The following is a 15,557-nucleotide window of genomic DNA, read 5'->3' as shown; positions in this document are numbered from 1 at the left end:
AAACGTCGTTGTAAAATTCGACAGAACGATTATTTAATGCCTTGGCCTTGGTTAAAATAGTACTGTTTTTAGATTGGATCCTACGTATGGCCTGTGTCGCCTGTAAGTTTCTAAGTTGCCGGGCAAGTAGTTTGTGGAGTTTGTCTGTCAATTCAAAATGCTTTTGCTTGACCTGATTAATTACTCTGATTGTCTTTGAGTTATATTCACTTTTAAGTGAAATATTTTTTTTCGGTGTTTCTGAATTTAGTTTTGACTTATAGTCTATCTCCAAATCTGTAATTAAACGTTCAATTTCAGTTAATCTTCCTTTTCTTCTTTATCTTTCTTAATTTGAAAGGATATTATATCTCCTCTAATGACAGCTTTGAATGATTCCCATAAAACTGATTCTATCACATTACCTATATCTTTTTCTGTAAAAAAGAGTGACATTTTTTCTTTAATATATGTGCAAAATGAATCATTCAGTAATGAATCATCAAATCGCCAACTGTATGTGCCCTTGTCTACTCTTAAATTAAGATCTAATGATAAAGGAGAATGATCAGATATCAGTCTGTTATGGTATTCAACCGCTTTTACCATCTGCAGTAATCTGGAGTCAGTGACAAATAAATCTGTTCTAGAGTATGATTTGTGTACTGTTGAGTAGAATGAGTGTCATTTATCTAGTGGATGTAGGCTTCTCCATGCATCAGCCAAATTAAAATTCTTCAGGTAATTAAGATTGCTGTGGATTTAGTGCGACTTGAATATGTATTTCTTGGATACATATTCAGGACACAATTAAAGTCCCCACCTATAATTAATTTAGACAGACTAGGGTCAGGAATTATGTCCATTACTTTTTTAAAAAACAAAGGATCGTCATAATTCAGGCCATATAAATTAATCAAGGTGACATCAACCGAATTTATTTCCCCAATAACGATTATGTATCTGCCATTTATGTCCGATATAGTTTGTTTATGAATAAATGGAAAGTGTTTCCTGATGATAATGGCCACTCCCCTCGTCTTTGTTGTGAAATTTGATTGATAAATTTGGGCCGCCCACACTGGTTTTATGAGTGCTTTTGCCGAATGTTTAACATGGGTCTCTTGTAAGAAAAGGATGCAAGTTTGTTATTGCTTGACATGAGTAAAAACTTTATGTCTTTTAACTGGATTATTCAATCCGTGTACATTCCAGCTGAGCAAACGTATTGTGCCGTCCCTGCGTGCTTTGCTTATATCACTCATTTAATAACATCTGTATCAACTGCAGTATAGTCTGTGATATCCAAAAGCTCTCTGATAAAGTTAAACCTCATAAGAACATCTGTAAAGAAACATATTGCCTGAACCCCCTCAATAAAGAACCTAAACATTAACAAGAACTTCAATTCAATCAATCAGTCAATTTTATTTATAAAGCCCAATATCACAAATCACAATTTGCCTCACAGGGCTTTACAGCATACGACATCCCTCTGTCCTTATGACCCTCGCAGCGGATAAGGAAAAGCTCCCCAAAAAAACCCCTTTAACAGGGAAAAACTTCACAATTTCTCCTCCCTCCCCTTCACCCACCTCTCCCCTCCTATCTCTTCCTCCCTCCCCACACCCTTCAAAGGGCGAAAATGACAACATTTACGTTCACGTCTATCTACTCACAACCGCTGCGACGTTGTTATTCCTTGTCCCGTTTAACCCGCACGGATCTGTCCCACTCTCCCCCTTCGTCCAATAGTGATTTTTTTCCCCACATATTTCAACAGTTTTAAAGGGAAATTTCGGTTGATGTCAACCCATCTCCTATCGTCCTAAATTTGTTTCAAGTCACTAGTGACATAGAAATAATAGATAGCATGTTAGCCGTTAGCCTGGATACAGCCGGGGTGCATAGTAGCGTCAGACCTGTTAAAACATAAGTGAACGGGCAACCTTCAAGTGTAAATTTAGTCCACTAAACAAGCTTTTTCTCCACAAAGACCGCCTCATATCGTTAGGATAAATGTCAGAGAACATATAGAAAATGACATGTAAACGTGTTGTCTTACCTTACCGGTGTGCTGCCATGTTTGTTGTTTACCATTCAGCTAAGTCTGCAACCGGTCCCGTTCCTTGCAACAGAGGTATTCCTCTTCTGTGGGCATTGGGGCACAGCATACATAAATAAGGGCGGCTGTATCTAGCTGTATCTAGTCTAACGGCTGTACCTGTATCTAGGCTAACGGCTAACATGCTAACTATTATTTCTATGTCACTAGTGACTTGAAACAAATTTAGGACGATAGGAGACGGGTTGAAATAAACCGAAATTTCCCTTTAAGTGACGCAGAACTTTACATGTTTAAGTCCAATATGAATCCGACCCACTTTCTCTGACTTTTCTGGGATGCCAATTATACGTATGTTATTTTGTCTTGACCGAGCCTCCAAATCACACATCTTCTCCTGTAGCCTTTTGCACTTTTTTAATTGTACTCAGGCACAATGAAATCTACATCTCTCAGTCGTAGTAAGTAAGTAGTAGTTAAGATAGAATAAAATAAAACAATTAAAAGCTGTAATAGCATATAAAGATGTGCAAGCTTTAGAATAAATAATTAAAATACAGGACTATTTACATTTAATGTACATTAAATTATGTACATAATTAAATTATATACATAATTATTATTACATTATGAAGACAATATTTAAAACAAAATTAAAGTGCAATTTCCTCACAAATTGAAAATGGAAATCACATTGTGTATTTTATTTTAAAAGATTTAATCTGCTCTACAGTGAACAGTATTCAGTTTATAATGCAATTACATTTTCATTTTCAAGTTTACATTATCGTTTAATAAAGTCCACTCTGGGCTACCATAGGGAAGGCTGTAACATGTTTATAGACATAACACTGGCTTTTGTGTGCTGTTATTTTGTTTTGTTGTTATTTGTTTGAATGTAGCTGTTTCTTCAGAAGTTAAACAAATCACTAAAACACTGTGTCCTCCTCAGATGTTACCGTCTCCTGCCAAGTTTCACTACATCTTCAACCTGAGAGACCTCAGCAGAATCTGGCAGGTAGAAAACACACATCACTTTTTCTTTTCGCGTTATCTCTGAAAGGACAAAATCAAAAGGTATTTCTTCTGTCAATCAATCATCAATCAATTTTATGTATAAAGCCCAATATCACAAATCACAATTTGCCTCACAGGGCTTTACAGCATATGACATCCCTCTGTCCTTAGGACCCACAGCGGATAAGGAAAAACTCCCCCCAAAAAACCCTTTAACGGGGAAAAACGGTAGAAACCTCAGGAAGAGCAACTGAGGAGGGATCCCTCTTCCAGGACGGACAGATGTGCAATAGATGTCGTACAGAACAGATCAACATAATAAATTAACAGTAATCCGTATGACACAATGAGACAAAGAGAGAGACGGAGACAGAGACAGAGAGAGATGCAGGACAGACGGTAATGATAATAGCTTACAACAACATTTATTAAAGTAATAATATTATAATAATAATAATTATGGCTATTGTGGTACAATATGTTGATATATTAATATCTGATAGTATACATATGTGACAATATGATAACAGCAGCACGAGGCATCAGGTAGGACCATGGCAGCAGCACAAGAAGGAGAGAAGGAGAGAAGGTGCTCGGTGTGTTATTTATTGTTTTAAATGAGAATTAAAAGACAAATCTTGATCAAATGTTACTCCGAGGTTTCTTACGGTAGTGCTAGAGGCCAGAGCAATGCCATCTAGAGAAACTATGTCATCAGATAAAGAGTCTCTGAGTTGTCTTGGGCCAAGAACAATAATTTCAGTTTTGTCTGAATTTAACATCAGGAAATTGGTGCTCATCCAGGTTTTTATGTCTTTAAGGCAATTATGAAGTTTAGTTAATTGATTACTTTCTTCTGGCTTCATAGATAAATACAACTGAGTATCATCCGCATAACAATGGAAATTTACAGAGTGATTTCTAATGACGTTACCTAAAGGAAGCATATATAGAGTAAATAGGATTGGTCCGAGCACAGAACCTTGCGGAACTCCAAAACAAACTTTGGTACGTAAGGATGATTCATTATGAACATCAACAAACTGAAAACGATCAGATAAATAAGATTTAAACCAGCTTAGTGCAGAACCTTTTAGGCCAATTAAGTGTTCCAGTCTCTGTAGCTGAATTTGATGGTCATTTGTGTCAAATACCGCACTAAGATCTAATAAAACAAGTACAGAGACGAGTCCTTTGTCTGAAGCAATGAGAAGATCATTTGTAATTTTAACTAGAGCTGTCTCAGTGCTATGATGCACTCTAAATCCTGACTGAAATTCCTCAAATAAATTATTATCATGAAGAAAATCACACAGCTGGTCTGCGACTACTTTCTCAAGGATCTTTGAAAGAAAGGGAAGATTAGATATTGACCAGTTGCAGTTTATGGATGGACTTGTCTGGTAAACCAAAAAGAAGGGAATTACAGTAGTCAAGACAGGGTGTGGACCAGGATAGCAGTACTGTTGGGTGTGAGGGACGGGCGCAGGCGTGAGATGTTACATAGATGGCAGTAAGCTGAGCGAGTGACATTGTTGATGTGGGACTGGAATGATAGGGTGCTGTCAAGGATGACACCCAGACTCTTAACCTGGGGGGAGGGAGAAACTGAGGAGTTGTCAAAGGAGATAGAGAAACTGTTTATCTTTGAAAGGGTGGATTTGGTGCCAGTGAGAAAGAGCTCAGTTTTGTCACTGATAAATTTGAGAAAATTGTAGGAGAACCAGGATCTGATTTCCTGATATCTCCAGAATAAACACTGTTGTCTCTAAAATGTAATATTTTTTATTTAAAGATTATTTTTATGGGCTTTTTGCCTTTAATGGACAGGACAGTATGTGAAATGGGGAGAGCGAGAGAGTGGGGAGTGACACGCAGCAAAGGGCCACAGGGCAGAATCGAACCCACGGCCACTGCAGCAAGGCACAGCCTCTGTACATGGGTCGCTGGCACTATCCACTAGGCTACCAACACCCCCTAAAATGTTATAATTTAGCTGGCTGACAATACATGCTGACAAAGTTTTATCAGCCTCAAATGTTGACAAAGTAGGTTATGTGATATATTAAAGGAAGGAGTGTTGGTTCAGCTCTTCTAAAGAATATGGAAATCACCAAAGTGGAGATGAAACATTTTCTACAGTTACAGTTTGATGGAGCAGTCAGACTGAGCTGTAGCTTTTCTGTCCATCATCCTGCTTATACTCCTGGAAAAGTTTTAAATGCAGTAGTTTTGCTTATTTTTACATGGCAATATTTTTTTATTTCACTTGACAGAATAAATAGAACATCTGCTGTGTCTAGAGTTTGTGTTTAGTGTTATTGATTTAAAAGGTGTCACAGTCAGTACGTTTACATGCACAGCTTAATCAAGCTATGCTCAAAATTCGATTTTGGCGTCTAATTGGACTTCTGTCCTTGTCCCAGGTTACATGCAACTGAGAAAATCGAATTACTGACAGGAACGTGTCTTCCTCCTCAACACTAGGTGGCGATATGCATCGTTTCAGCGGGTTAATACCGCCCCCTTTCCGGTTGACCTATTACGTCAAGTGTCATGTAAACGTACTGAGTGTGTGTGTTGTATCATTAGGGTGTGTTGTGTTGTGTTTTCAGGGGATCCTGACGGTGGTGACTGAGGTGTGTCAGAGCTCTGAGCTCCTCTCTGCTCTCTTCCATCATGAATGTTACAGAGTGATCGCCGACCGATTCATCGACAACAGTGACAGACAAACCTTCAACTCCATCATGGAGAAGGTGTGTGTAGTTCGCTGCATGCAGTGTTAATGTCTTTTTATATTGGTTTTAAACCACTGACAACTGGTGTGTTTTATTCCGTTAAATACTCTCCTGCAACAGAATTATTGTTATTGTGAAATAAGATAAAACGATTTTTTCAATGTCAAAGACACTCACTATTTAAGTACATATAATTAATATACTCTATATCCATACCTAGTAAAATAGAATACACACAGGTACTAAAATATAATACAATACATTCAAAGCAAAAATAAAAAAATTAGGGACGCACAGATATAACAACTGAGTATCGATATCGGCTGATATTCACCTTGCTCCAGACTAACAGCGTCCTGTCGTTCCATGAACAATAGAAAATGTGTTTAGAATGAACAGAGATCTTTCCCAGGATGAAAGGACGCAGTTAACTCACTATCGACGCGTCAGAGGAAGGACCATATTGGACTATATTGTTTCCCTGATAATGCTACTTGTGGACAACAAATCTGTGATGACATCATAGATGTATAATAATAACTAGATACCAGATTCCATGATGGCGCCTCTTCATTCCAATGGAGTTGCTCGCCTGGTGCAGCCGCCAAAAATTTCTGGAGCTACAGGGTTTACTTTGCAGTATGTGGCCCACTGAATATGTGCAGTGGTGTTTCTACCACTGGCTCCGCCCACAAGTTCCCAGTCAACTAATAGATTTTACTTGGTGATGACATCACAGATTTTTAAATTGTTTTTCTCAGCTCCAATAAATTTCTACAAATATAAAACCTCCGTGAATCAAAATTCACAATGAAAAAATCATAATTGACCTTGTTTGCAGTTGCAGGTCTCCTGTCAACAGTTTTACAGATGTCTCTTTTATAATGGTGGTCTATGGGGGAAAAAAGATACCACGAGTGGCCACTGGGAAAAACTGGAAGCAATGCTGAGCTGCTTTCCTCGGGGCCTGGACAAAATCAGCAGGAGGAGAGCTAGTTAATGTTAGCTGAGCTGTTAGCTGTTAGCAACAGGTGGATGGAATTAACTGCAGACAGAGGTTGCACTGAGTTACATTATGATGCTTTCAAACTCTATTCAGTAAACATGAGTATTTTTACCTTAATTGTAATGTTCTTGTGACGTGTTCAAATGTAATCTTGTAAAATGTACCTTTTGGTGAGAAACTTGAATAAATACAGCTGTGTGAAGTAGAAATTTCTTGATGTTTTCACAGCAATATAAAAAGGTATTAGAGAGGAAATTATGATATTATGTTTAGTGAAAAGGCTTTTGAAGCAGTTATTTTATGTTTTTCACATGAATGGTTACATTAAAGGTTGTTTCATAAATGTGTATGATTGAATTTGTGCTCATAAAATGGTAGTATAATGAAGGGCTGAACCACTGTAAAACAGTTCAGATATTTTTATACCTCTGCACTGGTGATAGCCATGGTCAGAGGCATTAAATTTTTGCGTTGTCCATACATATGTGCATACGTACGTACCCTCTGACCTCTGTCAAAGGTCAAGATCATTGTTACCTCCCAAAATATGTTTTGGCCATAACTCAAGAATTCATATGCCAATTATAATAAGACTTAACACAAACGTCTAATAGGATAAAATAATGAATTGATGACATGTTATATCCAAAGGTCAAATGCCAACTTCACTGTGACATCATAATGTTCTGCATAAAACAGTTTTCTGTCCATTACTCAACGTCATGTCTCAGGAACAGAAGGGGAGACATTTGGTCAGATACTAAATGGTGGCACTAATCTTGTGTGTCCACTTTGAAACTCTACTGATTGTGTAGATCTTCTATGTGTGAAGCATCCATATTTTCACAGACATGAATGTAAACTGTAAGAGAAATTTGATTGCTGCGCAGAGGCATACAACTAATTAAATTATACAAAACCAAATCATGAAAGATCATATTCAAAGAAAAATGAAAGCAGGACAACATGCTGCACAGCTGTGATGCAGAGTAGCACCGTGGTACCACACTACATCATTCTGCACAGCTGTTAAATGCTTTCATGTAACCTTTGTCTCTCCTCAGATCACAGTGAAGGATCATGGGAGAGCTCTGACTGAGCACGCTCAGTGGGACAGCTTCTTCGTGGACTTCCTCCGGGAAGCTCCAGAGGCGACAGGAGATGAACCTGAAGACACCGAGCTGGAAGCTCCAAAGGTCCTCAGTTCTGAGAGGACATGTTACATTCAAATATGTCCCAGTGTTAATGCTTTTATTGTGGTTATTGTGTTATGCGTTTAAAGTTGTCATCACAGTCAGTATTAGTGTGTTCCTCACATTATTGCAGCAACATTCAAAACAGATCTTGTTTTTATAATGAATCATTTTTCATGTTGCTCTGATGTTTAATTTTTGTATAAATTGACTTGACTGACAGGTGTATGAGCCAATCCCGTCGCTGGACGCCTTGGCAGAGCGGCTGTCTGTTTTCCAGCAGCAGTACAATGAGGCAGTGAGGGGCGGAGCCATGGACCTGGTCTTCTTCAAGGTAATGACTACTTCTGTCTAACTGATCACCTTCATCAGGCAGCCATCACGGAGGTTCATCCAAACTGCAACCTCTTTTACCCTTATCATCCCTTTAAATCAGATTCAAAACTATGACTAGAGTTATCAGTCAGCCGGCTACGCAAAAAGAATTATTTGAAGCACCATGATAGGCTCATTTCTTGCTCATTCACTGACCTGATACACAACTCTTATGGGAGCTGATGTGAAAAAATAGATTTAAACAAACAAAGTAGCAAAACATTTAATAACTTAGGAGTGAAACATGCATTTGTCTGTCTGCCCTCTCTGCGTTTCTGTTGGTAAACAATCCTCTGTTTTTTGTCCAATGGCAGGACGCGATGACCCATCTGATGCGGATCTCGCGGATCCTGCGGACGCCACAGGGAAATGCCCTGCTGGTCGGGGTTGGAGGCTCAGGGAAGCAGAGTCTGACGAGGCTGGCGTCGTTCATCGCAGGATACCAAACCTTTCAGATCACACTAACCAGGTCTGAAACACACAGAGACACACATCATCACCACACACCTGTTTCTGTGCTTTTGTTTTATTCTTGGCTAACATCCACTCTGTGTGTGTTTGTGTGTGCGTCCTGCAGGTCGTACAGCAGCAGTAACCTGATGGAGGATCTTAAGACTCTGTATCGCATCGCTGGTCAGCAGGGGAAAGGAGTCACGTTCCTCTTCACTGACAACGACATTAAAGACGAAGCCTTCCTGGGTACCTGACTTTACAGTTTAGCCCAATTGCTTTTGTATTTTAATCTTCAAAATACAGCCAAAACATTTGTTTTCAGATAGATGTAGTCCTTACAGTGACATGTAAGTGACATCAAGTGAATTTTACAACTATCGGGAGGAAAGCATGGAGCACAATTGTACCTAAAATGGCCAGTTTTAAAATCTCGCCTAAACATTTCACTACTAAAACCTCTCTAAAACTTCTCCTGATGATAGAGGAAGATAAAAGTTGTAGAAAATCTAAGCCTCATCAAGGTGGTCTAACCTCATAATAGATCTCCAATTAAAATATCAAATTGGCTATCAGAAATAATTAATAATTATTGGTAAGTATTATTAATTGTGTTAAATAATGTGACTTAATTAACATTAAATCACATTGTGGGGCACCATTCCCAAGAAGGGAAAAGTGATAGCCAATTAGTGATATCAGTCTCATAAAGCTCACTAAACTATCAATTTGGAATTTTGATTAATAATTAAATTGATAACCATAACAAAATTAATAGTAAAGCCTTATGGATTTTGGAGTTCTTGACGCAGCAATGGTTGACTATTCATTCACTCTTGTGCTGTATTAAACAGACAGCAGGTGTGATTCCAAAAATATATATTTATTATCACAAGTTGACATTGTTTGGGTTGTCTTGATTATGACAACTTGACATTAATTAAAGTGACATTACCAGAAGTTGTCTTTGTCATGGCATTAAATTTGTTTGGGATGTCCTTATTATGACCATTTGACATTAACCAGGATGACGTTACCAGAAGATGTCTTTGACAATAATAATCATGTCAACTTGTCATAAACACAAAAAGAGGTGCATTTCTTGTTAATGTCAAGTTGTTATGACAAAGACAAACACTTAAAGGGATCATGGTGATCATGTGCATCTTTCAATGACAGCAGTCAGTACAGTCAGTGTAACAACTGAACAATTATTTGAACTGTACATTGAACTAAACTGGGACGCAGATATTTTTGCCTGCTTTTCAGATGCAACATATCTTCCGACGCGCTCTCTTTGTCTGCTTGTGGAAGTGCGATCACCTGTGTGTGTGTGTGTGTGTGTGTGTGTGTGTGTGTGTGTGTGTGTGTGTGTGTGTGTGTGCACGCACGCGCTAGGGCTGGGTACTGCCACTGATTTCCTGAATCGATTCCATTTCGATCAATTCGACTGGAGATTTTTCAGTTACAATCAGTTTTTGCCAGTATGTGAAAGAGAGTCTCAGAGAACTAATAGTGTAACATTTACAAGGAATATTTTTTTTAAAAGACCAAATTCACAACAGGAATAAAACTGAATATTTTATGACGTATTGTTGTTTCTAGAGCAGCAACAGTAATATTAAAACAGCAAAGTCACAATATAAACACTTATACTTACACTTACATCACATATCTCTCTGGAAACAAAATAAGAATGTCAATAAAATAAATCATATTCCCGACATCACAATACTGACTGAAGTTTAGAAAGAATAATGAACACAGACATCAGTCAGTGTAGGAGCCAAAGTGTGTATTTACCCTCTGTTGTTTATTATTTGTTAGACTGCACATGTTATTTTGATCACTTTCACTTCCGGTGGTAATTGGCACTGGTGTGGGTGTGGTTTCACACTATTTTACCTGTTCTTTCACTGGCGTGGGTGTTTCGTTAGACAAAGAGGGTGAGTGTTGGCCCCAATATTTTCTGTTGACCGTAATCTTTATTTGCTTTAGTTTGTCAGTTGTTTTTTTAATAAGTCATCACAAAAACGCAACATTGGACTTCTACATGGATTCTTTGTTTCTTCTTCTCCCCCTACCGAATATAATAGTAGGGGAAACACTAAGATGCCAACTAACCAATAACCTAACTGCAGACAATCACAGCAATAACTCAGTGAACAATATTAAATCACAACTGACAAAGTTTAACAGTCTGGTTTAGCCTGTACAACTGTAATAATGCTATACCCAGTTGTTACGTTACCAATCCTTGAATGGATGGAGGGAAAAGTTGTTTTGTGATGTGCTGTTTTGTTAGCCGACAGAGGAAGGCTGGAAAGAGCTGTGGTTCCAGGTGCAGTCTTTGCTGTGTCCTTGTTCTGAAGGCGCACATCTGAGGAGGCTGGTCACTTGGGTTCCATGCAGAATTAGAGGTTCGGGTGCTAACTCTATTTGGTTCTCCTTGTTGCTGGAAAGTTAGATGCAAACCTTGTGTTTGGCACACTAAGTTCTTTGGTCTCCAGTTTCTGCTCCGCTGTGGGCATGCAGGTCGTTTTCCAGGAGAAAGAGAGCAAGAGTCTGTAGAGCGAGTGCCCCCTTTACTGGTTCAGGGGCGAGAACAGGGGATCTGAGCCAGTCAGCAGCTCAGGAGGAAGAGGTGCATCTGGAGAGTAGAGGGCAGAACTTCAAGTTTGACGACTGGTCTCTCACTTGGGTGTGACCATGAGGCATCCTGTGGAGATGAGTGCTGTTCTTTGTTTGGTGAACAAAGAACCTTTGCATGTCCAGTTTAGATTTTAACAAATGACAAATCATCTGTGGTCCAGTGAGTTCATGTACTCATGAAAATGTAAATGGTTCATCCTCTGTGGAACAGGAAAATGATCAGCAAATTACACAAAAATCTGCTGGTTAGATTTTGATATATTTCGTCATGATGATACAGATGCAACCACTTCAAATTTTCCACGCCATCCGAAAGCCCTCCGGATGCCTCCCAACTTCCAGTCAAATACCATTCCCCCCAGAGATGCTTGTACTTTACCTAGTAGTATTTCCGTTAGGGTTGGGTCGGTATGAGAAAAAAAAAAAAAAACGGACCCTTTTTTGTGAAAAACTGCAGTTAGTAATACCAGATTTTCGCCACTTGGGGGCGCAATTGACTCATTTAAAATAAAAAACGACCATAGGACAACAGAGTGACAGTAACACGTTGTTTCTTTTATTCCTTACAAATAAATTTTGCAGCTTACTCAATCAGTGCAAACAAGGGTTGCCTCCTTCGTCTGGCTCAAAGCCAAAGTGTTGCCATAGTGGCGTATTCTTTGATTTCTTCGAGACTAAATTGTCCGCCATTATCGACTCCCCAGGCTACAGTAGAGGCCTCGGCGCATGTGCACTCGCACCCCCTAGCTCAGTCCCCGCCCCCCCCCCAACCCCCCCCCCCCTCTCTCCTGCTCGCTGTGCGCTTGGAGAAGAGGCAGACACAGGTGCTCACAGACTCGCACGTACTATAAGCGGAGTGGACTCTGTGCTACATTATTAATTTACTGCACTGTCTCAGATGCAAATATTACACATTTTTTAGCACTACTTTTATTTTAAAGATTTAGTTTGGCCCATTATTTACAGTAATTTTGTACAATAATATAAATTTGTTAGGATATATTACCACAGGTTTCAACAAGCCACCCAGCAGTATTTAAGTTATTAAAATGACCACCTTTATCTGCTACAGCAAAAGTGTTATAAACACATTAGTTAATAAGGAAAACCTAAAATGTTGTTACAGTTGGCCCAGGTCTCCCCTATCTGAAAATACTGAGTTAGTCTCCCAGAATACTGAGAAACATTCTGAAAATAACTTAGTGCCTGAAAATAATTAATTAAATCATTTGTAAAAAAGTTGCTCATCAAGAGACTTAAATTTTAAAATGACATTAACGTCAATTAAGAGACAAAATCCTTTTTTTTAGTTTATAATGTGAAGAATTGTAAAATGTCACTTTTACGAGGTAGTTCAGACACCAACAGAGACGATGTGTTGTTGAAAGTTTGCATCAAAAATTCGTATAACCCTCTTAGTGTGACGATCTGAGTGACTGGGAAACCTATTCAGATGGAAACACTCACCCATTCAGAGGGAATGAAAAGGTTCATGGTAATGCTAATTATGTGTTTGAGCTCTCTCACCTTTCAACATAAACAGGACCACATTATGTCGCGTTAGTGAAAGTACTGCACTTCTCAGTTAAACTCAGCAGGCTACATGCAGCTTGACCTTCGTTGTGGCTGCAAGTGAGAATGAAATGCCAATTTCAGCCTGTGACCTCTCACTGACTGACTGACAGCCTCATCCAAGTGATATTTTACAATTCTTCATATTTAAAACTAATGAAATTTGTTCGTTCGTAATTAAGTATTTAAATATGCACATATTTTAAGCGAAGACATGCACCTGGCAGGGTGGTCTAACAGCACCATGAACTAAATATATATAAATACTGCATAGCCACAATAAAATATGCATATTTGGTATTATTGAGCTGCTCAAACAAGTGCTGCAAACACAGTGTGGGGGCTGGGGATCTTGTTCAGATGGCCACTCAATGGCAGTGGCCCATTCCATAGGAACAAAAGGGTACAACATAATGCTACAAGCATGCGATATATAGAAGAGCTGAGGAGTCATTTTCACAGTTCTCCTCTGCTCTCTGTATGGCGCACAGTGGAGTTGTGTTGGCAACCATGCACCGCTCTACACCGACGCGCCTCTGCCATCGTACAGTTGCAGATGTGTTGCAGCATGACACGATCCATCAGACACATGAACGCGCTCAAATGGTCATCAATATTACGGCGTGCATGTGCATTTGGGCCAGCTACTTCAGTCAAGATATTTGTGACTGCGCTCCCCCAGTGCATAATCCCAGCTGTGTAGCCTACACTTCCACACAGTCCCATCTTTTCCAGTTGCATGGCCCTCACACAGATCTGGTTGATCTGACACTATACAAAATAAATAAAATGTGTTCCGCAAGTGCAGTAATCTTGCTAGAAACTACTGAACGACATTATATATATATATATATATATATATATATATATATATATATATATATATATATATATATACATATATATATATATATATATATACATATATATAATCCAAATCCCTCTCTTTTCCTCTTGTCCTCTTTTCTGTCTGTCTCGCTTTCTGTCTGTCTGTCAAACAAGATGTTAGAGTTTTATTGTGACAAACTTACAAGCATTTGAGAATGACAGGGGGTTAAAAATGACCCCTCTGGCGACTGTGGTTCTAGTATTAATAAATAGTAATAGACATGTTATCACAAATTCCTGTTGCATCAGATCTTGTGAAACATCGCTTCCATGAATCTGTTCAGACAGACTGCGACAGATCAATGAGGTGAAGACGTGCTGTGTGCGGCAGGCAGAGCGTGTGCAGAGCCTTGTACAGTCCGAATGTCAAAATAATGATTAAAAAAGAAAAGATCTGTGTAATCATTTCCAATATTCACAAGCTGCTTTTATCTAACTAAAGATTCTACTTCAGTCCATATTTTTTGGCGTGTAGTCTTTGAAAAACAACATTTTCGCTGAGGTTAAAAAAAAATCCCCTTGTCTTTCGCACATTCTGTAAACGGAGTGGGAGCAGCAATCTAACAGGACCATAAATTACATTTATATAGCCATAATAATGGTATTACATATACATAGTGATAATCATTAAATATGCTCTGTGTGAGAAGTTCTCTCCCACTGTTACAGTAATAAGAGGCGCAGTAAACCGCTTCAGCTTCCACACTCGCTGCTCCTCCTGGTGGATACACAGACCATTGCAACTGGTTTCTACAAATTAACCTTAGGTGCGTTACCAGTTGGCCCCGTATTCTCTACATCATCGCAGGGGATCTCATTAGAGCTATGAGCCCGGTCAGGGCTCCACCACGGACCAAACGGAAATTTGAAGTGGCTGCATCTGTAGAGGATGAGGGAAGGTCATGTAGTCATTAAAATGTGGAGGGTTCATCCTCAGAGGAACAGGAACTTGATCAACAAATTTCACAGAAATCTGCCAGATAGATTTTTATATTATTTGTACTGATGATAGGGAAAGAGGAAAGTTCATGCACTCATTAACATGTAAAGAGTTCATCCTCTGAGTAAAAGGTACATGATTAGTAAATTAGACAGATATCTGCCCAATACATTTTGATATATTTTGTTCTGAGGATGGTGTTAAAGGAAAGATCATGTAGTCATTAAAATGTAAAAGGTTCATCTTCTGAGGAATGGAAACATGATCAACAAATTACACAGAAATCTGCCTGATAGAGTTTGATATATTTTGTCCTGATAAGAGGAGGAGGAGGAAAGTCATCCTCCTGACACCATGATGATCTGTAAACCTTAATTTCCCCAGCAGTTCTCTAGTTTTAGCTCTCCTTGCTCTTTGACTGGTTTCACCTTCCTGTCCTTTTCTCCAGAATACATGAACAACGTCCTGGCGAGCGGTGAAGTTTCCAATCTGTTTGCTCGTGATGAGCTGGATGACATCACTCAGGATCTGATTCCTGTCATGAAGCGGCAGCACCCTCGCCGCCCTCCGACCTCAGAAAACCTCTACGACTTCTTCCTGTCACGAGTGCGGCGCAACCTCCATGTCGTGCTCTGCTTCTCGCCAGTCGGGGAAAAATTCCGGACTCGTGCCTTGAAGGTGA

The 15,557-nt window shown here is 39.1% G+C and overlaps 1 protein-coding gene across 1 annotated transcript in view; it reads left to right on the top strand.

Moving 5' to 3' along the window:
* dnah5l (dynein, axonemal, heavy chain 5 like) overlaps window positions 1-15,557 on the top strand; it is a 206,928-nt gene that overhangs the window by 116,191 nt on the left and 75,180 nt on the right. The window contains exons 63-69 of the mRNA XM_049565752.1: window positions 2,997-3,062; window positions 5,677-5,817; window positions 7,870-8,001; window positions 8,222-8,332; window positions 8,688-8,842; window positions 8,951-9,072; window positions 15,324-15,553. Of these exons, the coding sequence (XP_049421709.1) occupies window positions 2,997-3,062; window positions 5,677-5,817; window positions 7,870-8,001; window positions 8,222-8,332; window positions 8,688-8,842; window positions 8,951-9,072; window positions 15,324-15,553 (957 nt within the window). The remainder of the gene's footprint in view (window positions 1-2,996; window positions 3,063-5,676; window positions 5,818-7,869; window positions 8,002-8,221; window positions 8,333-8,687; window positions 8,843-8,950; window positions 9,073-15,323; window positions 15,554-15,557) is intronic.

The sequence above is a fragment of the Epinephelus fuscoguttatus genome, linkage group LG21 (genome assembly GCF_011397635.1).
Source record: "Epinephelus fuscoguttatus linkage group LG21, E.fuscoguttatus.final_Chr_v1".
NCBI lineage: Eukaryota > Metazoa > Chordata > Actinopteri > Perciformes > Serranidae > Epinephelus > Epinephelus fuscoguttatus.
The sequence above is the reverse complement of the archived record's forward strand: the minus strand, read 5'-3'. Positions and strand labels throughout refer to the sequence as shown.